This window comes from Daldinia vernicosa (assembly GCF_022497035.1).
Source record: "Daldinia vernicosa strain CBS 139.73 unplaced genomic scaffold F5Y00scaffold_6, whole genome shotgun sequence".
In the NCBI taxonomy this organism is placed as follows: domain Eukaryota; kingdom Fungi; phylum Ascomycota; class Sordariomycetes; order Xylariales; family Hypoxylaceae; genus Daldinia; species Daldinia vernicosa.
The window spans coordinates 875,997-898,163 of record NW_025953922.1 but is presented as its reverse complement, the minus strand read 5'-3'; the positions used below and the strand labels follow the sequence as shown (position 1 = coordinate 898,163).

At 47.4% G+C, this 22,167-nt stretch overlaps 9 protein-coding genes across 9 annotated transcripts; 4 read left to right on the top strand and 5 right to left on the bottom strand.

Annotated features, from left to right (window-relative positions):
- Window positions 1-1,715: 1,715 nt before the first annotated feature.
- On the bottom strand, window positions 1,716-4,557 carry F5Y00DRAFT_258543 (uncharacterized protein; the record flags this gene model as incomplete). Its single annotated transcript, XM_048010723.1, has 3 exons — window positions 1,716-2,243; window positions 2,306-4,290; window positions 4,437-4,557. The coding sequence occupies 3 exons, from the start codon at window positions 4,555-4,557 to the stop codon at window positions 1,716-1,718; spliced, it is 2,634 nt and encodes an 877-aa protein (XP_047868620.1).
- A 1,220-nt stretch (window positions 4,558-5,777) lies between these two features.
- F5Y00DRAFT_178339 (TspO/MBR-related protein) lies at window positions 5,778-6,801 on the top strand. The gene is made up of 2 exons (XM_048004961.1): window positions 5,778-6,163; window positions 6,230-6,801. Exons 1-2 carry the CDS (start codon window positions 6,049-6,051, stop codon window positions 6,664-6,666), a joined length of 552 nt encoding a protein of 183 aa, XP_047868619.1. The 5' UTR covers window positions 5,778-6,048; the 3' UTR covers window positions 6,667-6,801.
- Window positions 6,801-8,260, bottom strand: F5Y00DRAFT_178336 (mitochondrial carrier). The gene is made up of 2 exons (XM_048004960.1): window positions 7,893-8,260; window positions 6,801-7,829 (listed from the first exon to the last, which is right to left on the bottom strand). Exons 1-2 carry the CDS (start codon window positions 7,995-7,997, stop codon window positions 6,936-6,938), a joined length of 999 nt encoding a protein of 332 aa, XP_047868618.1. The 5' UTR covers window positions 7,998-8,260; the 3' UTR covers window positions 6,801-6,935.
- A 571-nt stretch (window positions 8,261-8,831) lies between these two features.
- F5Y00DRAFT_227345 (uncharacterized protein) lies at window positions 8,832-10,652 on the bottom strand. Its single transcript, XM_048006471.1, has one exon. The coding sequence runs from the start codon at window positions 10,093-10,095 to the stop codon at window positions 9,565-9,567; it is 531 nt and encodes a 176-aa protein (XP_047868617.1). The 5' UTR covers window positions 10,096-10,652; the 3' UTR covers window positions 8,832-9,564.
- Window positions 10,653-11,597: 945 nt separating this feature from the next.
- Window positions 11,598-13,123, bottom strand: F5Y00DRAFT_227341 (uncharacterized protein). Its single transcript, XM_048006470.1, has one exon. It carries the CDS (start codon window positions 12,890-12,892, stop codon window positions 11,801-11,803), a length of 1,092 nt encoding a protein of 363 aa, XP_047868616.1. The 5' UTR covers window positions 12,893-13,123; the 3' UTR covers window positions 11,598-11,800.
- A 441-nt stretch (window positions 13,124-13,564) lies between these two features.
- Window positions 13,565-16,360, top strand: F5Y00DRAFT_227340 (galactose oxidase). The gene is made up of 6 exons (XM_048006469.1): window positions 13,565-14,248; window positions 14,346-14,500; window positions 14,563-14,624; window positions 14,682-15,545; window positions 15,616-15,864; window positions 15,917-16,360. Exons 1-6 carry the CDS (start codon window positions 13,779-13,781, stop codon window positions 16,190-16,192), a joined length of 2,076 nt encoding a protein of 691 aa, XP_047868615.1. The 5' UTR covers window positions 13,565-13,778; the 3' UTR covers window positions 16,193-16,360.
- A 192-nt stretch (window positions 16,361-16,552) lies between these two features.
- Window positions 16,553-18,573, top strand: F5Y00DRAFT_178297 (WLM-domain-containing protein). The gene is made up of 3 exons (XM_048004959.1): window positions 16,553-17,017; window positions 17,102-17,276; window positions 17,342-18,573. Exons 1-3 carry the CDS (start codon window positions 16,885-16,887, stop codon window positions 18,372-18,374), a joined length of 1,341 nt encoding a protein of 446 aa, XP_047868614.1. The 5' UTR covers window positions 16,553-16,884; the 3' UTR covers window positions 18,375-18,573.
- Window positions 18,574-19,336: 763 nt separating this feature from the next.
- Window positions 19,337-20,829, top strand: F5Y00DRAFT_227335 (uncharacterized protein). The gene is made up of 2 exons (XM_048006468.1): window positions 19,337-20,075; window positions 20,153-20,829. The coding sequence occupies exons 1-2, from the start codon at window positions 19,891-19,893 to the stop codon at window positions 20,442-20,444; spliced, it is 477 nt and encodes a 158-aa protein (XP_047868613.1). The 5' UTR covers window positions 19,337-19,890; the 3' UTR covers window positions 20,445-20,829.
- A 161-nt stretch (window positions 20,830-20,990) lies between these two features.
- F5Y00DRAFT_178257 (uncharacterized protein) lies at window positions 20,991-22,161 on the bottom strand. The gene has a single exon (XM_048004958.1). It carries the CDS (start codon window positions 22,110-22,112, stop codon window positions 21,117-21,119), a length of 996 nt encoding a protein of 331 aa, XP_047868612.1. The 5' UTR covers window positions 22,113-22,161; the 3' UTR covers window positions 20,991-21,116.
- Window positions 22,162-22,167: the final 6 nt, after the last annotated feature.

The following is a 22,167-nucleotide window of genomic DNA, read 5'->3' as shown; positions in this document are numbered from 1 at the left end:
GCGTATATATGTAGTAATGTCTCGGCCATACCCGGCCAACCATCCCCCCTTTTTAGTAGGAGAAAGCCTCATTTGGTATATTGGTATAATACCTCTGCGCTTTTCTTGTATATATTGGATACACATGGGCAGACACTGCCTCCCGCATGTTGCACTACGTTTGGGATATATGTGACATATCACGCTTCATCGTAATAATAATAAGTCTTGATGATTTAGGTAGCTGAGGCAAAGCACCGCATGCTTGGAGGATTATAGTATTGTACTTCGGCGATTTGAGATGCATACCTCACATACATACATACATACATACTTACACATATACATAAGGTATTTATTCATATAGCCTATTATCTTGGTCCCCAACATAAAATATATCTATCTCCCTGCACGTGTCCGGAACACCAACTTCACCCACTCGCTTCGCTCCTCTGCTCGCCGACAACCATCACGGAGAATTAATAAAGATACGTCGCCGGAGGATTATTTGCCATGCGTGCGACATAACCTACCTACCTACCTACCTATATAACGTACATACGCACTTCCTACTACCGACTGACCGCTACTTCGACGCGCTGCATGTCATACCAATACCAAGAATATAGTTTATTCCTTCGTCCATCCATCCATCGGCTCGGCATCCGTGTCTGTATATGTAGGTAAGGTAAGGTAAGTAAGTAGGTAAGTAAACAAGTAGCTACCTACTTACCCGCTCTCCCATCTCCTGCGACCGCTTGTGCGGTATTAGAATTTGGTATGGTAGAAAATAGGTTCCGCCGGCAGGAGGAAGAAAGAACCCGTAGGTTAAATAGTTAGGTTATCTCGCCGAAAACACACCTGCTTCAAGGACCCAAGAATATACACCATCCATATCCGCACACTAACTAACTAACTAACTGCCTTAACCGACCTTTAGAAATCCGATGACCCCTTTCCTCCCTCTCTTTATCCCCCCTTGGCGAAGACCGGAGAAAAAAAAAAGTCGTAGCAGCTTCGAACCTGTGATGGACTCTGTATGCGGGATTGCTAATGATCTACGCTGCTGACAAGAATACCTAATATATGTAGGTAGGTAGCCAAGGTACGTAACTGTATGTAGCTTGGCTGCATATACCTATTCTCTGCGTGGGAATGTAGGTTGAAGAAGTATCGCCGTCTGTGAATAAAGCGTCTGGAAGAGAGAGCTGCTTAAATCGAGATATCAAGACAATGTGGGGGTAAGCTTATACTATCATCGTAATATGGCTGCAGCATATATGAGCGTGAGCCTCACTAGACTCCCACTCGTCTTCCCAAGTGTAGGTAAGCAGCAAGTAGTAGTAGGCTTGGTTCAAACACAACACAAATATAAAAAGTCACAGCTAGAGAATTCAACAAGTTTGCAATAATGCGTGTGTACTGTACAATTCATTACGAGAATAATCTAAAAGCAAATATCTAGCTATCTAGATAGGCTATCGGGTTGTCTCAACAAGGGGATACCGTAATATGCCAGAGTACGTTTCTCCCTTAGGGTAGTGGGTGTGTTGTTGGCATTTTGTCATATGAGAAAGGAGAGCAATCCGATGCCCATCGAATACCATCTGATGATACAACAAATAGCAAGCGAGCTTGGCTTTTTAAGAGGCCAGCCTGGTTTCCTACAAATTAGTAAAGCATAGTCGGCGTGAGGTTATCAAACTCGTACTCAACCCAGATAATTGTTGGGAAGTTTAGTAGTTTAATTCACCACCGCCTCCGCCTGCGACGTGGTCGAGATCTTCGTAGCTCTTGAGGCTACGGCCTTGAACAGCTTCACGAGGACCGACGGCTGCTCCGCCTGCGGCACCATCGCCCCAGCGACCAGCCCCACCCCTACCACGGCCTGCACCCTGTCCATCCTGACCCCAACGTCCCTGCTGCTGACGCCTGTCATACGGACCTGTGCGGTTCTGAAATCGTCCCGAGTTGGCACCGCCACGACGGATAGGGCCTGTACCACGTTCTTCTCCTCCTGCGGCCCATCCGGGAGCTTGGACGTTATGGCTACCCGTGAATAGTGGAGGCATTCCAGGGATGCTAGGGAAACCGGGGAACTGCGGAACCATGTTGTTCATAGCGAAGTTCTGAAGGTTAAACCCGCGGGGGGTACCCTGTTGAGTTTGGCCATTGGACGGCGGGAAATGGCCATTGCTATTGGCATCAGTTCTCGAAGGCGCAATGTGAGCAGGATCAAGGACATATGCGTTGATAAGGTCAAACTGAATTCATAGGTAGTTAGTTGCGGCTCTCTCATCATCGAACAGTATTGAATTTGAATTACCTCTTGTTTCATACTCTCTAGCCAATCAGCGTGGCGCTTCTCCACGTGCTTCTTCCAAAAGTGATCCTCTTTGAAGAGCTTCGTGCACTCAGGGACCTTACATCTCCATTTGTGCTCATCTTCTTGCTTGACGAATTTGGAGAGTTCGTCATTGAGGGCATCATCGGTAGGCTTACCGCCGAGTTTACGAATGTCTACTGACTCAGGCTCGAGGATTTGCATAATCTTGTCCTCAAACGTCTTAACCCACTTATACGCACGTTCAAGCTGCTGCTCAGATTTAGAAGATGCGTTACGGAATTTGCGATCAGGCTCGGGCGCCTCGCCCTCTTCCTCCTCTTCCTTCGATTCCTTAGGTTTCTTAGAAGGAAATGCTTCTCCACTAGCACTAGCCCGTGCAACATTCTTAGCAGCAGAAGAGAGTGTGCTTCGGGGCCGACGAAGATGGCCACCGGGACACTTTCGGGTCAACTCGTGAATAGAGTCGCTCTCAAAGACGCAGAAGAAGCAGAAATTGAAGACTCGGCGAAGATACTCAATCATAAGATCGAGCTGCTTCTTCTTTACCAGAATATCTTCGTCGTCGACTTCATCGTCTATGGCACCCTCTTCGTCAGATTCGCCCATTTCACCTTCTTCACCATCATCCATTGCCTCATCAAAGTCAAGATTACGATCCTTCTTAACCCTCTTTGCTGTCGGCGATGATATAGCCGGCTGTAAACTTCCAGCGCTGCGTAAGGTTTCTACCCTTTCTTCAATCCTAAGTGTAGCATTGAAATCTGAACCGAAATCCTCCTCGAACTTATTGACGAGTCGCTGAGCAAGACCAAGATCTTTCTCGATTCTTTCAGGAGCAGAGAAGAGATCCCACAGCGCCTTCTTGCGAGGATTGCTGGGGGGGTTGTGAACACCCACGTGACACACAAAGTCGCCACGAACTTCATCTTTGACGGTCTTACCGTTAATAGCCTCAAGGGCCTTATCAGCTGTGGTGGTAGCTACAGGTGATTCAAGCTTCATTTCGTCTTCCTCTTCGTCTTTTGGATCCGCACGCTCAACAGGTGCTGCCGTCTCGGATGAAGGATGTAGCATTACCCATCCCATACGATGGTATCTTTTGCTAGGATTAGGATCGCTGAGGGATAACCATTTGAATCCACCTTCCTCTTCTCCAAGATGCTCTTTGCAGAAGGTTTCTAGATTTTGGCGGCTAACGTGAGGAGCAATCGTCTTGATCAAGAGAGTAGGCTGATATAGGTTTTCGTCCCGGAGATCGCTGCCGTTTGCGGGAACTAGATCGCCGACTCCTAGAACTTCGTTTGCGGCCGTGGCCTCACCCTCTTCCTTTTCCACAACTCCACCGGCTCCGTTGCTCTCACTCTTAGGTATTCCTTCCAGAGAAAACTCGTCGAATGTACCGGACTCTAAGTCCTGCTCCCATTGACTGTACGCACCACGACGAAATTCGTTTATCTGCTTGCGTAAGGGATCTCGGACTTCGGGGACGTAACGCTCGCGGAACCATTGCTCCTTTTTATGTTCGGCGACGAAAGCTCTAGCCATCTTAGCTTGGAGTTCTTCCTTGTACGCATCATAAGCAGCTTGGATTCTGGCCTTCTCTTTATCGCGATCTTCTTGCGTGTCTCTACGGGGTCGTTCGGGGTCGCGTCTCCGACCAGTTCGGGCGCGCTCCTTCTCCTCTTTGATCTTTTCATTGGCTCGCCACCATTCGCCAAAGTAAGAGAAACCGACTTGGAAAGGCAATTTGACAGGATCTGTCAACGGGTTTACTGTTGGTTGAGGAGGCTGAGGGCCTCCTGGGCCGGGAACATAACGGTCAATGTTCGCCGGAGGTGAATTAATGCGTCGTCTGTCATCTCGGTCGCGGGGCCCAGCGTGGTCGTCTCGACCACGTCCTCTGGGCTCGTAGCGGTCAACTGGTGGGGGGGAACGCGATCGATTACGTCGTGGGCGGTCATGGCCTATTATAGTCAGTCTCAGGTTGAAGCTATATAAGTCGAATAAAATGCCACTCGAAATAGTATGTGAAACGAAGACATAGTATAAATCAACTAGGATATAATGCAGCATGAAGAAGGAAAAAATCAACAAGTGACCGTAAACGCACCAGGTGAACGACCACGGTAGAAGTTGTCGCGAGACTCATCTTTGACGCGATCATCACGGCCGCTCCAACCGCGTTCGGGGGGAGAGCGACCGGAGGCGTCGCGATACGAGTACGAGTCCATCTTGTCTGCTCACTGTGACACAATTGGTATTGGCCTCTTCTTGGTTTGAGGATTTTCGGTTTCGCGTTATATTAAAGGGGTTCTTGATGATGTTCTTTATCAATGCGACGGCGATGGCGTAGACGTTGGTTTTGTATAAGCGATAATCGTCGGATGTTAGGTGATACCGATTACTTGTATTTGGAATTGGACCTGTTCCCTATTGTTTGACGAGGCGATTGCCGTTAGAGAAACCATCTTGATAATGTTTGGGGTGAGCAATGAGAAGAATAAAATGTATTGGTCTAGCAAGATCACAAGAGATAATGTTCATCGGCAAGCCAAATTGAGAAGCTGAGCATGGGCGGGAGCATGAGCTCTGCAATAAGCAAACCGAAAATGGGGGAGCAAGGAAGACATAAAAAGTTTGTTCACGGCTTTTGGAGGGTGGACATGGAAAGCGGAGTGATGGTTAGAGGAAGATGAGCTTCGGTCAAGGTGTACAGGTTTCTAAAGGGGGAAGAGATCGTGAGGAAAACGGGGGGATAACAATGGGAGTGCTATAATAAAAGGCCATTTGATAAGAAGGAAGTGGTGAGAAGAAAGGATAGACGAACTATAAATGACGATGGCGGAAGATTCCTGAGGGCGCGATGTCCCAAGCTGGATGTCCGCTGATTGTTTGTGAGGGAAGAGAAGTTGTTGGAGGTTTGGACAACCAACCAAAACTATCCGACGGACCAACCAAACTAACAACGGGCGGATGTGGCTAATCCCCCGGTGGAATGTGGAATGCGGCAGAGAATGTCGACAACGAAAGCGCGTCAGACAGGTATTAGTCAGCAGTTGTGGCGCGCCGCACGTGCCGAATAGAGTTGAAACTAAGGGGAAATACAGAAGTGCTGTTGAATGCAATGAATAGTGGGGCGTTCCGTGTGACGAATGATATGTCCCCGTAACGACGAACATGTAGGAGGATGTGCGATAAACCCAAATTATGGCATTGATGCGGCGGTTGTAAATTGATATTTGCCGGTGTTTCGTTCCTGCCGTTGTTAGTTCTTCATACCGGATACTTGCATATACCCTGCATATATTCATTTGCCGTAGTAACGTATCCAGGAATAAAACAGCACATGCAATCTGAGAAACTAGCTCACATTAGGTACACTACCATGGCTGTTGCCGTAGGTATTAGAAACTTTAGCGCCGATACCAATCCAAAGACTTCAAGGACAAATCGGCGGTTAGAAGCTCTGCATTAGCTTTAGACTTAAAGATGAGGCCACTTCAAGCTTAAACAGGTAGAAATATACCCGACGTACATAAAAATACCCCACGTCATAGCAACTCCGAGGCTTCAGTCTCTTATTAATACGACGAGCGAACTTTTACGTGCCCATACCTTATAATCTTAGACACACCAGGTTGAAGATAGACACGTAAGGAACGAGTAGTCTCTTAATACTTGCGATATTCCAGTAGTTATACAAACCTGGTGCTTTCTTCAGGATGACTGCGTACATTCCTCGTCTCAACGCAATACCGAATGATGTATTCGCGAACCCGGCCGCCTCGATACTGCTACCTATTGTGCTGGGCACTACGGTAGGCTTTAGCTCTCGACGTACGTGCTTCCTACTTCCAAGTATCAGGTCACCCGGACATGCACCGCTGACAGGAACACATATAGCAAAACAAACCCAGGCCACATATGTTGCCATGAAGCAGCCGCCGTTGCGACCTCCGCCACAGGTTTTTGGTCCTGTCTGGACAGTACTCTACGGGTTGATGGGCTACGCGGCTCACCGCGTCGTGACAAGGAATCCATCTTCTTTCGCCTCGACAGACGAGGTGCGCGCACTATATTCCGCGCAACTCGGCTTGAACTTGTTGTGGATGCCTCTCTTCTTCGGGCTACGAAAACCGGTTCTTGCGTTAGCCGACATTGTATCACTGGTCGGGCTGAACGGCTACCTGACATATCTGTACTTCTCAGTTGACAGCATAGCGGGCTGGTGTCAACTGCCATACATGGCGTGGTTAGGTTTTGCGACATACCTAACAGCGGGCGTCGGATACTTGAATAATTGGGATATCTCGGAGGCCACATTGGCAAAGAGGACATAAGTGAAGACTAGGCATGATTTATTTTCTTTAGGCCAATCTTTGTGAGACGTGTTTTGGATCCTGTAACTAGACTCATGCTCACGTAGAGACATCCTTACTCGCTATCGTATGTGAGATATACGAGGAACCGCTCAATAGATCTATGACAATCAACTATGAATCATGACGCCTAAACGCCAGTGCTCCTAACGTTCGCCCTGTTTATACCTTCTCTCTATCATACGTCGGTAAATATCGATATATCGCCAAAATGTCATTCGAACCATCATTCACATCGGAAGATACCGTTTTAGGCCGTCAAATACGATAAAGATAAATGCTGAGCTGGGTGCTGATCTCAGAACTGTAATACCGCATCCACGATAGAGTCCGCGCAGTCCGTGTTGATTCCACAAAGCTTTTCCTTCTTGCCAAAACGTCCTGGGCTGAGTCGAACGGCCAACTGGTGCAGTCTGCATACGAGACTTGACCGTGTCGGCGGGAAAGAACAAGAAATTATAGGACATGCCAGCAGAGGCGCCAGCAACAGCTTGTTGCCATAATGGCAATGCCTCTGTAGCCAAGATATCCTTCTCCGCTTGCGACGTAGCAGATCGCTCATTGAGGAGATAGAACATTTTTGTTGTGGTCTCCTTGGAACCAAACCAGGCTGCGCAACCGCCGGATTCTCGGAGAAATGTACCCATTTGGCCATGCCAGAAACCTTTTATGCCCTCGTGCTTATATACGTCTCGGATGACCGACATGATACGGGGGGGCTTCGGCGCTGCCCCATCTGTACTAGTCGTTGTGGGCACTTGGATCTTGCATTTTACGAGTTCAATGGGTGTAAGGACGAAAGAGGTGAATGCTCCCGAAAAGGCGCCAGTAAACCATAGCGCCGGAAGCGGAAGTACCCGATCGCGCGAAAAGTGTCCCGACGCGTACACCAATTCGCGCCCTATGCGCTCAAAGAAGAAGAGACTGCTCGTCTCAGCCGCAGCTCCGAAAAGCGGCGCACTTATTCCACGATATAGCCCTAGGAAGCCATCGGCTTTGATAGACTGCCGAAAGCAATCGAGCGGACCAGTATAACGAAGAGGGAGATGGTCCGGCTGAGACTGCAATCTAACCTTGACTGTGTCGAAAGGATATTCGATGTATTTGCCTACAACGCCGGCAGTCTAATATTGTATATTGTTAGAGCGCTCTGGATGCTAGATACGTATTAATTGGAATTAACTCACAGATCCATAAACAATATCTTGTACGGCTTCTACTACAGCCGATCTTCCTTGGATAGGAGTCTGCGAGGGTTTCGCCGCCATTGTCTCTACTTCTGTGCTTGCCATATTTCCAGCGTGGAGATCCAAAGAGTGGAAGAGGCGCGATATTAAACGCTTAGCTGGAATCCCGGGTCAACCTTAGATCCACGAGGGGCAGCCGATTGCTAGAAATAGGACAGTCACGTAAGATAGAAGCAGATGGGAGCGACGAAACCCAGGCTGAGTTACTGCTAGAACATATCGATACTATCGCGGGCGGACGTGGTGAAGTGGAGCTAGTTTGGAGGTCGGCGGCGATTTTTTCTTTTATAGATGCGACGGACAAGTCACCGCTTGTCACTAAGTACTAAGTGGGTGCAAATTCCATCATTAAAGTAGCGCCTATCGGGCTATCTCGGCGACTAGGTTAGGTGAGAGAAATAAAAGATGAGAGGGTTTTTGAAAAGTGGGTGAAAATAAATTCAACTGCCTAGGTTAATTGAAAGTCATTATGTACAAGAAGGTGGAGGTTCCGAGAAGTCTTCGCTCGGTGAAAGTGTGTTAGAACGAGGTAGTATGCAGCAGGTAGCATGTAAGGTACCTAAGGCAGTTGTATGAAAGGTTTTACCTCTATGTACCTAAGGTTTTATCACTCTTTAAATACGACAAATCGGGGTTGGAAGCATCTGAGCTTGGTAAAGTCACGTACGAATAGAAAAAGAATTGCACGGATTTGATTAAGCTATGGTGGCTGATGCTATAAATATAGTGGTAAACTACCTGAGTTTAGTGGACGGGCCATTATCCAACTCTTAGCTTAGCGTCCACTATGGCTAAGAGACATGCACTATAAAACGCGGTGCTAGAGATTTGGACATGTGCAAGACTTTTTGGCCTAGGGATACGTTTTCAACGGGGTGTCGGCAATAGTTTTAAGGGGTGAACATAGCAATGCGCCAGCCAAGGATCAATACTCCAGCTAATTGGCTATCCTCTGTAATATAATCACTCTCGGGGGTGATCGTATCCAGATCTAAGGACGACCGGGTCTGAAATAGCTACCGTACGTCCACAATAGTACCTCGTCGTAATCGTATTACTTTCAAGAGGATAATATATCAGGAAGAGTGGCTTTTTCTATATCATCATCAATGGCAGTCCGTCAAGATGTGTCACGTACAAGATTATATCAGGCCATGTCTGTCACGAGGTGGAGCAAGAAGCAGGGAAACAACTTTATTGTTCGGCGAGGAACTATAAGCTACCTAGATAGCTATGGGGCCTACGGCCATACGTAGGTAAGTACCAACGGTGTTCTTTATTCCAGATGTCCCATCCAGAATCCTAACAGACCCACTAGCTTCATAGCGTATACGGGAGACGTCCCGAGGATGAGCATCGAGGATCGAGGTTGGGTAACTTGATGAATGTTAGTGAGATGCTTTCCATGTTTGCCGTCGTGTGTCCGAGGCTAGGAATTGCTTACCTTGAAGACACTTCAGAAACCTAAGATTTGGGATTGTCTTAGTTCACCCGAAGGTGGTAAGCTCCAGCATCGCGTCAAGATGCAACCCCAGCGCTGGAGAGGCACCGGCTGTTTTGTTCAGACCGATGCCCACCTCGTACCAAGAGGCTAAGAGACTTCGTGTCTCAATCACGCCGAGTTCCTACGTCTATGACGATTTTCGGAATCGGTTTTTTCACCGCGAGACAGTAACTGTGGAAGCTCCCTTAGGATTCTGCCCACTCCGAGATTTACCGCAGCGTAGGTAACTCGGCCGCGTTGACGGTTCAACTCACGAAAAAAATCGTGGTCTTGTCGCGCCAAATCGCGGGCATGCGCGCGGTCATCAGCAGAAGCGGCAGCAATAGCTGCAACAATACCACGCTGACTATCGTGGGTCCTTCCGTGATGTTCCACTGACTCACTCTTCAACTCAGTCAGGAGCCGGATAATCACCTGGCGATCCTGCTGATAGGTATCATAGGATCTTTCCAGGGCGTCCAGGATCCCCTGCTGATCAGAGGGCAGTGGGGTGTCTGGATTTTCGACACCCAGAGCAGCCACAATTGGCTGGCTCTTACGAGTAATCCATTTGCCTAACGGAGTATAGGCAAGCAAAAAGATTAGGATCCCAACTATGATGGACCAGACAAGAGTGGCAATTTCAACAGTGCCCGCCATGGCTAGAACGTTGCAGGTAGTCAGAAAACGAAGTGCTAATATCTCCGATTTGGTGATAAAAAAGAGAAGAGGAGAGAAGAGAGAAGAGAGGAAGAGGACATAAGAGACGAATTGGCCTCACATTCTAGGCTTCTGGTGTTCCTTCTCCATCATTGAGATATCTAGATGGAAACTACGACTACTTCAACGTAACATATCGTAGAGGGTAACTGCCCGTGCCATCGTATCCCGCAAACTACTTCTCGATGTCAAAAGACTAATGAACCTAAACTCTGAGATTTCCTGCTCTCACTTTCTCTCAATTTCACGTTCGCTCCATCCCCTAGACCCGAAAAGCCAAAGGAAATCCCATTCCAGCCCAATCACATCAACACAGATGACCCAACCAGGCATCAAGTTGGATGAACGTTCCTGCTCCCGGTATACCTTGAAGGTGTTATGTTATCACATCTCAAAGGAAATTGAAGTATGTGCCTACCTATTCAAGCAATAAGTGTATACTACCTACCTAGACAACAGCTACAATGCAGGTAATAATGAGCAAGTTCCAACTATCGATCAATTAAGATTCGAGCCAACTTATTCCACATTGCACCTTCCTTGTTGTCTAACTGACCTGGGAGTAAGTGTATACATAAGCGATTTTCGAGACCACTTTCCTGGTACTCTCCTTAGACTTGTTCATTCTGTTACAAACTATAACCTTAATGACGTAAATTTGCTCTTCTTTCTTTCCTTAACTCAGATAAAGCTAATACCAGGTGTAAGTGACGTAAGTTATTCCAGTCTGTCTCCTTTACTGGGCAAATTTACAGAAGGTTAAGACTGAGTACATTATGTACCTAGACTAGAGGCGTCCGCACACAAAGCAGTAGCCAGGGTGAATACCTAGGTAGGCTTGCTATTAAAGTAGTTACCTATTATTTCAGCAATATCTATTCCAGAGAGGTAGGTATTGCTGAGCTATACAATGGTTACAACATCCATTTCCGACTGCTATTATAGTAATTCGGGAATAGTTCAGGTATGTTGCACCAAATTGGGTTATGTAATATGTTGCTTCTACCTGACAGGTAGAAAAACTCAATCTTTCGTTAAGCTACAGTAACCCGTACTTGCGTACAACCTAACAAATAGCCCTAGTTGAATATTGGAACCTATGTCTCTGTGCGGAGCGAACTTAGGATGTTAATGTTGTTGTTGGCTATTTCGCCTAGGTCATTGAGCTTATGGCAAGCTTTCCAAATATCATGTGAATATGGGAGCCTAGTCATATACATTAATAATAATAATAATATCTTGTCTAACAAATATATTCCTTCTGTCACGAGGTGGTACCAAACAATATGCAATCAACTTCGTTGTTCTGCAAGGAACTCTAAACCTATCTGATGAGCCTAGGGCTCGTATTTACTAACACTCTCCTTATTCTAGATGTGTCATCTAAAATTCTGACACCTTGCGGCGTCCGGTGCTTGTACCATTCGAGTCAGGACCCCTCCGCCGGTTGGGGGTTGTCTGACTGTACATCTATACCAAACCATATGTCAAATGGTATATTCTTCTCTCTCCTTTCTGTCGTGGGTTTCATATGCCATTCCACCTGCGGGTTTCCCAGTGTTATACCAGTACCGATTCAACAACTAGGCGTATAGTTCTGAACCGTTACTGTAGAATCCTGACAAAATGTGTGTGCAAATAAACCTCAAACTGCCTCTATCCAATGGCGCTTTACGTCACCATAAAGCCCCTTTCGTCCGTTTTGTTCGAGTAGATTGACGTTTGTAGAGTGGCCAGTTATCATCTGCCATGTCGTATCAAAGGGAAACGAGCAAGTGCCCAGATCATGGTATGTTATATAAGTAATGACCAAGCCGCTCATAGAATCGTTCCACGCAATCGAAACGTCCCAGTCAGTCTTGCAAAATCTGCAAGACCCTGTACTCTGGTAAGCAGAGTTCTCGGATAATTTTGTATGAATCTGAGGAAAGTCTGCATATATGGGATTGTAATATAAGGATCCGCCATGCCAGTCATCAACCATGCAATGATGGCATAGCCTGCCACATGCATATATTTTTCTGATAAAGTCCTGTAAGGCCGTAATATCAACCTGTCTTTTCCCTAATTTGTTTAAATAGACCGTCCTTGTACATGATAAAAAAAGGGCTTCGCCAACCCACTTGGCTATCCGCGAACTTTCGGTATACGTTTCACACCGATTTTGCATGAATCGTATCGACCTTATACGTTCCTTTTCATTGTAAGAAAAAAACGACAAGGGAACGCCGTGTCCAGGGCCAAATAGTCGGTAGTTTCGAACAAGCCGGGTTTGTTCGTAATTTACCACGCTCCATATATTCCCACGAATCATTGGATAGAAATATGAGAATTCACCATCATATTCGTAGAATGGGTTAAAGGGTATCTTGCCGTTGTTGTCAAAGGGCAACAGTTTGTTTAAAAAGGGGCTATATATTAGCCCTAGAACCTCTTTCTCTAGTCTTACTAGAAGTATCTCCTTCGCTTGTGAGTCGAGTTGCATTCCGTTTTTATGTAATATAGAAAACGTAGCTTTGCAGGTTAAAGCAAAGCATACCGCATCGGCATTCGGAAGATGTTCAGAGATAAGATGGATTATCTCGACAGGAAGGTTCATTAAGTATGACACGCTCTTTTGAGGTTGAACTGTATCGTTCTTTCGGAAAAGGCGGGCAAATAAAAGCGAAAAGCAGCGACGCTTTCTTAATAAGCTGAGGATCGTGTTGCGCATTATCACGGTTCTTGTTGCTGGCATTCCGGTAGGGGACTTTTGTTATTGTGTGAGGAAAGTAAAATGAAAATTACAGACACAAAGGGATCTAGGTAGGTATTTATAAATCACTGTACCTCCATTAAAGTTTTGCAATGTCTTGATAATGAAACCCGTTCGCGATGCTATGAAAATAATCTTCCCTCCAGCTACAATATTTGAAGTTAAAAGGGCGAGCTATCTCAAAGTATGTATTAGCATTGTCGTGTTGCAAAGCTTGTTCGGGTCTAAAACTGCTCTATAAAAATTGATTTGGCGTTACATCTACTCTTCTATACCGCCACAATTTTTCCAACCAATCAGATCTTTACAATCGCCCCGCAGTTGGCGACATTTTCCTTTGCCATTCTATCGCATAACGTTTGAAATATATGCGAATAATATAAAAAGATCACGCAAAACGAGCTCTATCTAACAATACTAATTATCAAAACTTTTATACAATACTGAAATAGTTCAATTGATTCTACAAAAGAATTCATCGGACGTGCGCTAAGGTGTGGCTAGCCAATCAGAGGCCAGACTTTAGCTGTGGCGTCAGTTTTGCGCATGATCCCCCCCTTTTCTCCCCCTTTCCCCCGTACGCGCTTGCGCGGGCGGGCAACGCAGCTAGTTGAATTAAACATCATATTTTGTTAGTGCGGGGGGAGAGGGGGGCTGGCAGGTGGCAAAAGACCTCCTTCCCAACAGAGTCTATTACTACCTCTTCGTAGCGCAGCTGTCACCAATTGCAAGTTGAAGTGCAAGTTTAAATTAGTCAATTTTTTCTTCCCCTAATCCTAAGTTTACTAGGTAAAGTTTACCAGGCAAATTAATGAAGCACAAGAAGAATGCCTTAGGTACTACGTCACGTGTATAAATAAATCTCACCATGGCAAAGGACAAGAAGTCCAAGTCGGACTCTAAGAAGGCAAAGCTCGCCGAGAAGAAGCAGAAGCAGGAAAAGAAAGCTCAGAAGAAAGAAAAGGTCAAGGCTTCAAAAGTCGAAGGGAGTGATGCCGAAGATGTCGATCTAGATGCGGTTCTTGCCGAATATAAGAAGGCTCAAGAGGAGTTTGTTAAGGTCACAGAGACCGTCTCTGAGTCCCCTCCGAAGCCCCGGTCATCCTCGACCTTCTTAGCTTCCCCTTCAAATAGCAACCAGCTGTTATTATTTGGTGGAGAAACTTGGAATGGAGCCCTCGCGAGTTTCTTCAATGATCTCAACATCTACTATACAGATAGAGATGAATGGCATTGCGTGACTTCACCGAATGCGCCCCTTCCACGATCCGGACATGCCTGGTGTAGGGGAGGAAACCAAAAAGACTCGGTTTTCTTATTTGGTGGCGAGTTTAGCAGGTCCGTCGTATAATATCTCTGTCGTGTCTTACACAAGTGTTGTTTTTGTTGTCGCTGTTGCTTATAAGATCCTATACTAACGTTACACCCCATATAGCCCCAAGCAAGGTACATTTTATCACTACAATGATTTCTGGCGACTGGAGCCTAGCACTCGGGAATGGACACGCATAGAAACCAAGGGCAAGACTCCTCCCGCAAGGAGTGGGCACCGTATGACTTACTATAAGAATTATATTATCCTCTTCGGCGGTACGTAAGAGACATCGTGAGTTTATTAACGGGTTCGAATGAATGTGCTAACATCAAGTCAGGCTTTCAAGATACTTCGAATCAGACAAAGTATTTAAGTGACCTTTGGCTCTATGATACCCAGGCTAGTAGTTTATTTTCGTAGCTCATGTAGCAAGATTGGTACTAATGTTTGATACAGGATTTCGTCTGGCATAACCCTACGCTTCCATCAGCGCAGCTAAAACCAGACGCTAGGTCGTCCTTTACTTTTCTCCCTCATGAACAAGGCGCCGTATTATTTGGAGGCTACTCTAGAGTAAAGACAACCGTATCAGCAAATAAGTCAGCTAAGGGCGCATCGCAAGGGCAAAGAAACGTTCTGAAACCTTTAGTACACGAAGATTGCTTCTTCTTGCGAATAACCCAACCCCCTGCAGATTCTCCACCGAATACACCACCAACCGTAAGGTGGGAGAAGCGGAAGAAGCCAGCAAATACGCCAGCCCCGGCCCGTGCCGGGGCAACTATGACTTACCACAAGGGACGTGGTATTCTTTTTGGTGGTGTTCACGATGTCGAGCAGAGCGAAGAAGGTATGGACAGCGAGTTCTATAACCAGCTATACGCATGGAACGTAGAACGGAACAGATTCTTTCCGTTGACACTACGAAAATCAAGGACCCAAAAGAAAGCCCCTGCATCGGAGCAGAGAGTTGGAAGGCGTGGCAGAGCTCAAGCAAATGAGGAGGAACTATTAAAGCAACTTGCTGCTTTACAGGCTGGATCGTCTTTAGAAGACGCAGACGATATCGATATCGATCTAGAAGCTAGACAGGAGCCAGAAGAACCAGAAAAGCCAACACGAGAGATGCCGGTATCCATGGATCTTCCACACCCACGGTTTAACGCCCAATTGGCAGTGCAGGATGATGTGCTGTACATCTATGGTGGTACCTATGAGGCGAAAGATCGGGAGTTTACGTTTGACGATTTGTACGCTATCGATCTTGGCAAGATGGATGGCTGCAAGCAGATCTTCAAGAGAGAAGACGATACTTGGGTCGTAAGAATTTCCATTTTCTTATTATTGGTAACTTTAATTTGGTCTTTTTGGTCTAACACAAGTATTGTAGGGCTCCGATGAGGAGGATGAAGATGAGGAGGACGAGGAGGACGAAGACGAAGATGAAGATGAGAGCGATATCGAAATGCCCGACGAAGACCTTGAAGCACTTGTATCACCAAGTAAACGTAAGAAGAGACAGACAGACGAGGTGTCGGTATCCGACACAGCATCTACTGCAGGATCTTCAACATGGGACAACGAGTCAGAAGCCGACACGGTTGCAACTACAGTTGATGATGGATTGCCACATCCACGGGTATGTTTCTCCATAAATCCCACCTTTGTAGCAAATAACTAACCTCGTATAGCCTTTTGAGTCTAGAAGGGATTTCTTCGCCCGGACTTCGAACGAATGGCAAGAAATCCTTATGATGAGCTTGAGATGGAAGGGCATTCAACCTGAAACTCTTACAGTCAAGGAGATTAAGACCAAGGCGTTTGAGCTCAGCGAAGAAAAGTGGTGGGACTGCCGCGAGGAGATTACTGCCCTCGAAGATGAACAAGAAGCTGCTGGCATTGGCGAGGTTGTGTCACTAGCTGATAAAGGGGATTCAGGGGCTGGTGGTACTGGTCGAAGACGATAATGGGGTTTTTTCTTTTTTTTTTTTTCTAACTACCCTGAAGGAAAAGAATGTGACGATGTCGTACGTACATGTCAGTACATAAAAGAACAAATGAGCAAAATGCTTCTATACCTACTAGTACATATAGTCATTAGCCGATAGCGTCAATAAGAATTGAACCTGAACTCATCTAATAGTGTAGAGAAATTACATGTTGAGTTACTTCAAGTAACTAGTTGACCTTCACATGTAGCAGTTTGAATCGGGGCTCGGGAGGGTCGTAGGGGATGATAGTGGGGCTTATGGGGGTGTTCTGCCTGTAACGCCGATAAGATGTCCCCTATAACCGCCTAAGCCTAACAATCGCCATCGCCACATCGCTTCCCGTTACAAGGCAAGGAAAAAGTGAATCATTTAAGGTTTAGGTAGTTGATTCAGTGTTACATACTTCTTGATTCTCGCCATCAGAGGCTCTTCATAAAACTAATCTAGGTACTTTAATCCGTTCATTAGCTGGCTTGGAAGAGCCGTAGAAAGTTGAACCCTTCTCATTGATCGTAAACAACAAACAACGTTCCTCTTTCGGGGCACGTTTTTGAGAGGCAACGCCACCCTCATTTCATCTCACTTGCGGCACGCGTTAAAGAATCATTAAATAGGTACTCTACTATTACATCCTACCTATCACTTGAACGGCTTGATCGTATATCACGATGCCTCTTGGATTCGAGCGAATCAATGCAAGAAAATCGCAGCCAAATGACCATATCGTCTTCATCAAACCCTTAGAAGGCCCTGACAAAGAGATCGCGCAGCAGTTCTTGGAACGGATCGCAGCACAATGTTGTAAGTACTAGCTTAAACCAGTCTTGACTGCATCGTATATATCAACTCAAATTGAAGTTACTTTCATTTGCTAATCATTAGTAGTACCAATCATGAAAGAACATCACATCTCAGTTGTGTCCCTAGAAGAGTACGAGCCAAACAGGGAGTTTGTTGGCCGTAACTTCAATGCGGGAGAAGTTATACAGCTAGTGTTGAAATCACTTTCTACCAGACAATGGCTACCCTTCAACTACGTTCAGATGGTGATGATGCACGAGTATGTATTTGTCTAAAAGCTTATCTACCTTAGGTGCGTTTAATGCTAACGGTGTATTCGACAAGGCTGGCTCATTGCAAGCAAATGAATCACTCTAAGGCTTTTTGGGCTGTCAGAAATAGCTATGCAGATCAAATGAGAGTCCTGTGGTCGCGCAAATACACCGGCGAGGGATTATGGGGAAGAGGCACGCTACTAGAAACCGGAGAGTTCGAGAAGAATACGGTATTGTCGGACAAAGATCTACCGGAGCATCTGTGCGGCGGAACCTATCGTTCAAGGGGCAGAAAGCGAAAACAAAAGAAGCAATTATCTTATCAGGAACGAAAAGAGCGCCGAATTTTGAAGAAGTTTGGTGCGAACGGAGTCGCTCTCGGCGAAGACGAAGTTATTAAAACCGAACTAGAGAAGGGGAAGAAGACTCAAGGCAAGCCCCGTGTAGCAGGAAGCAAACGAGGCCGGGAACTCAGAGCGGCAGCAGCCCTGGCACGGTTCGACCAGCAGAAGAAGGCCGAAGAAACGAAAGATGAACAAGATAGCGATGTCAAGAAAGAAGAAGACAGCGAATCAGAGACGTCTAGCGATAGTGAAGGCGAAGCTGCCGTAGATATCAACGGTCGACGGCTTGTTGATAATAAGGGCCATAATTTGGTCAAAGTATGCGAGGACGAAGACGCCAGAGACGAAGATGTACAGAACGAACTTAAGGAGCTTTTCCAATCCACCATTAAAGTGAAGCCCGAGAAGCTCGAAGTGGTAGCACCGATAAGAACTATACCTCAAGCAACGGCATCGACGAAACGACGCGCCAGCGAGAAGAAGTCGAGTAAGAGTATTAAGAGTCCACCGTCAGAAGAAGCAAGCAGCGCTACTATCTCTATTAGTAGCATCCCTAGTTCAGCTACGGGCGCTTGTCCTATGTGCTCGTTCGATAATGGTTCAGGAGCTACTATATGTGGTATCTGTTCTCACGTTCTAGATCCCAGCAAGGTACCGAATTCGTGGAAATGCAAGAGCTCGTCTTGCCGGGACAGCTTGTATTTGAACGCCGGGGACTCTGGAATCTGTGGTGTCTGTGGTGGGCGGAAAGGAGTGTAACCAACGCGCACACCGAATTTAATTAGAGGGAGGCACTTTTACCTTTTCGTCACATGTTGAACGTTTCCTTCGAAAGAGAATATTCGTTATTGGTTGGGCTTGGTTATGTATGTATCAAGTTCTTAACAAGGGCGATGTACGTAATTCAGCCTTGGTTGGACCGTTTCTAATCCTTCCCGGCCTGCCTCATCTAACGTTGTTTTTAATAGCTACCTACCATGTACCGTAGGATCTTACGGCGCAGAAATGCTTAACTTGAGTCAGTCCATGGTAACGTGGTGACGAAGGGCCCCCGAATCTCTAGCTGGTAGCGTGGAGATCTAGAAGAGGGGATCGGGAATTACAGGTTTCAGAAACATCGAAACAAACTTGGGTTGCTCCGAATGGGTGGTCCGATTTGGCTTGAGACGATGTCGCCCATTTGCCAGTTACCCCCTGCATGTATGTATTAACCCCGACGCCACCGTTTCATGTTGGGCCTCGATTCCCACCGACGTCTTTTCAACGCTCGAATCTTTTCCCTGTCTCTCGAAAGTATGTATGTATATGTGATCTCCAGCGCTTGTCTGGGATGTGGCTGGAAGAAAGAATCGAGACAGATCTCTTCCCCCCGGCCTTCCTAACGAGGTAGATTGACAGGTAAATCCCTTTTTCATCGGACGAACTTGAATAAAATGATCGGACGGGATTCCCACGTTCCGATGTTAAGTGAGAGCTGCCAAGGTCTACACGTGAAATAGGTACGATTTCATAAAATATTGCTGTTAAGAGCTAACGTGTAAGAATGACTATGCGCTTTGCTACTTAGGTATAGTTATACGTACAGTAGTTACCTACGCACAACCGCTTCTACTTTTGAAAACGGCCAAGCTGTTACATAGAGTCGGTATCGTCTAGTCCGCGGCCGAGCATTCCACCCACCCTCCCCCCCCTTGCGTGCCGCCGCCTCCTCCACCCCGGACGACCCCCCTCGTCCCAAGGGGAGGTTCGTCACAGATTGATCGACGAGCGCACCACTTGGGAACTAAGCCGCCGGGGTCAGGCTGTCAGGGTTCTCCGCCCTGGCCCCGATTAGGATTGCGTCTGGACTGGAGATCCGGAAATAGTTATCGTGTCCGTGATTGTGGTCCCTTTCTTGCCTGGTGCTCGGTCGTGCCTTGTTCGTTCGTATTCCCGTGTCGTGTCTTGTCTTGTCTTGTCTCTCTCTTAAAATTTAAGCCTAGGTAGTTAACTATTTCTCTACACACTCTTTTCGTAAACTTCGTTTCTGGTTTAAGCCTTACCTCAACCCGCCGTCGATCTACCTATCCGAGTTCTCTTCTGCGGCTGGAAAAGTGCAGGTCACCGCCTCGTTCTTTTTCTTCTCTTTTTCAACATTCCTGGCTTGACGTCTGTTTTCTTCATAACGTTCCTTCGACTATTCAGTTCACTCTTTTTTATTCTTCTTCTTCGTCTTCAATTTTCGTTCTTTTTCGTTCTGAGCTAGACTCGAATCACCTTCTTTCTACCAGCCAAGATGCTTTCCACGACTCTTCTTCAGTCCCTTGTCCTGCTCGTCGCCGGCGCGAGTCTCTCGTCGGCAAGCCCCGTTTGGCCGCACTACTCGATCGATGGCGAGCACCTCGAAGTCCTTCACATGAGAGCCTCGACGTCGGTGAATCCCGCGGCGGTGTCGGGCGTAGAGTGCATTGACCCAAATAAGTAAGTTTTCATAGACTAACTACCTAACCTATATACCGCGTGCAACATATGGGGACTCCGGCTGATTGTTAATACAGAAACATCGTGTTCCACGATCAAAACGTAGCGGAACTTGCTATCTGTGGAGGCATCGCAGGATCTATCCAGAAGTGTGGTGGCGCGCCTACGACTACGACTGGTCGATCTGGCAGTGCCGAGTTCAAGCTGAGCGCGGCGACATCGGGTGCTACGATCAACATCTCCAAGGGCCGATGGGAGCAATGCGTTCGCGCAGCCAGGGCCGTCTGCCCAACAGGTAGCATGAAGGGTACGTGTGCCGGCGGTGCGTCAAGCGGCAACGTGGACTTCACGCTCGATTCGCCGTTGTAAAGGAGTGGACAGCCCATCAGTCCGCAATGTATAAAAAGTATCGGAATCACTCGCATTATAAAGGACATGGAGGAGGACCAAAAAGAGTTATGCTTTTCTTTTGCAGAGATCTGGCGGTAGGCGTATGGACGTGTATGGGGTCTCGGATACCCTGGCGGACATCGGGACTCGGGGCGTTTGACAGGTTAGGCGCGCATATCCCCTTTTTTCGTCTATGCGGCGCCGTCGTGAACATCGCTGCCGCGTTGATTAGGTACCTACCTAGACATGTACAAAAGATATACACACACATAACCTTCACCTCCAGCTGAACTGGAGGGCTGGGCAGAAACAAATAAACGCTGTATATATATCCTTCAACCAGCAAAACCCGTTTGAATGCTGATTTAGCTTGTATTGTGACTGGGTATCTTTCTGACATGATCGTTCTGCGCCTTGTCCTCTCAGATATATATACATATATAACAGAATAACAGAGAACTCCCCTTTTATAACCGGACGCCTAGAGTCTTCCGCTAACCTATAAAACACAAATGCCACCACCTATTGCAAATTTCCCAACAGGTCAGACTTCTTCCTACTCAAGCCATTCCACTCACAATCCCTGTACTCACAGCCGAGGCTCTCCCATTCGAATTAAGCTACACCAAATAGGTAGGTACGTACCCAGAATCACAGCCCATACCGCGAAACGCACTCCTCGCGATGCGTCTCCAGACACTCGAGCGCGCACACCCTCGCCCCGCACCGCATGCACCGCACCCGTCCCCAATACCCGCACACCTCGCAGAACACCCGCGCCGGATACCTCCTCCCGTCGTCCTCGGCCGTCCAGCGCCCCCGCGCCTCGGCGTAGTTCAGCGGCGGCGCGGAGACCAGCGCCCGCAGCTCGGCTGGGCTGGGCGGCGCGGGCACGCGGGAGGCGAGCAGCGGGTCGTTGTCGAGGGGGTGTGTGGGGGGGTGTCCGGGGCGCGAGTATGGCGTTAGGAGGGAGGAGGAGGAAGAGGAAGATGGGTTTGTTGGGGCGGCGTCTTGGGGCGCGTCGGACATCGGGGTGTCTTCTTCTTGTTTTACGGCTGGTGCGGCTTTGGAAATTGATGCTGAGCGGGATATGTTGGACCTGGAAGACTTTTTGCTGTTTTTCTGCTGGTGGTGTTTGTCTGCTGCTGCTGCGCCCTTTTTCGTATTCCCTGCGATCGAAGAAGAAGAAGCCGTCGCGGTTGCAGATGTGGGGGCGGCAGCGGAAGCCGCGGCGCTCGGATTAGATTTCTCTTGTGCGAGGAGGGCTTCGAAGTCGTCGAGGTGGTTTGCGAAAGTCTTTTGGGACTGTAGGATCCTGCGGACGTTGGGGGTATGTTTCTTCGCGCCTGTCTTGCTGCTACTATTATTGCTCTTCGCTACGATGGGTATGCTCACGTCGCGGTGGTAATTATCGCGGTCGAGGGCCTCGATCTCCCTGCGCAGCTTAGCTTCCTGGCGGGCATCTGCGTCGGCGTATAAGGCGCTGGTGTTGGTCACTTGGTTGCGAGCAGCTCTTTTTCTGTTCCCTGTTTGGAGTGATGCAGCGGCTGCTGCTGCTAAGTGAGGGGCTGTATCAGGCACGTATGCCCAGCCAGGAGCATTGGTAGTTTTGGCACTCGCAAGCTCTATCACGCCGAAGTTATTCATCTTGACGGTTTTTACACAGTAATTGAGGAAATGGGAGCTTTACAGGTCCCTGCAT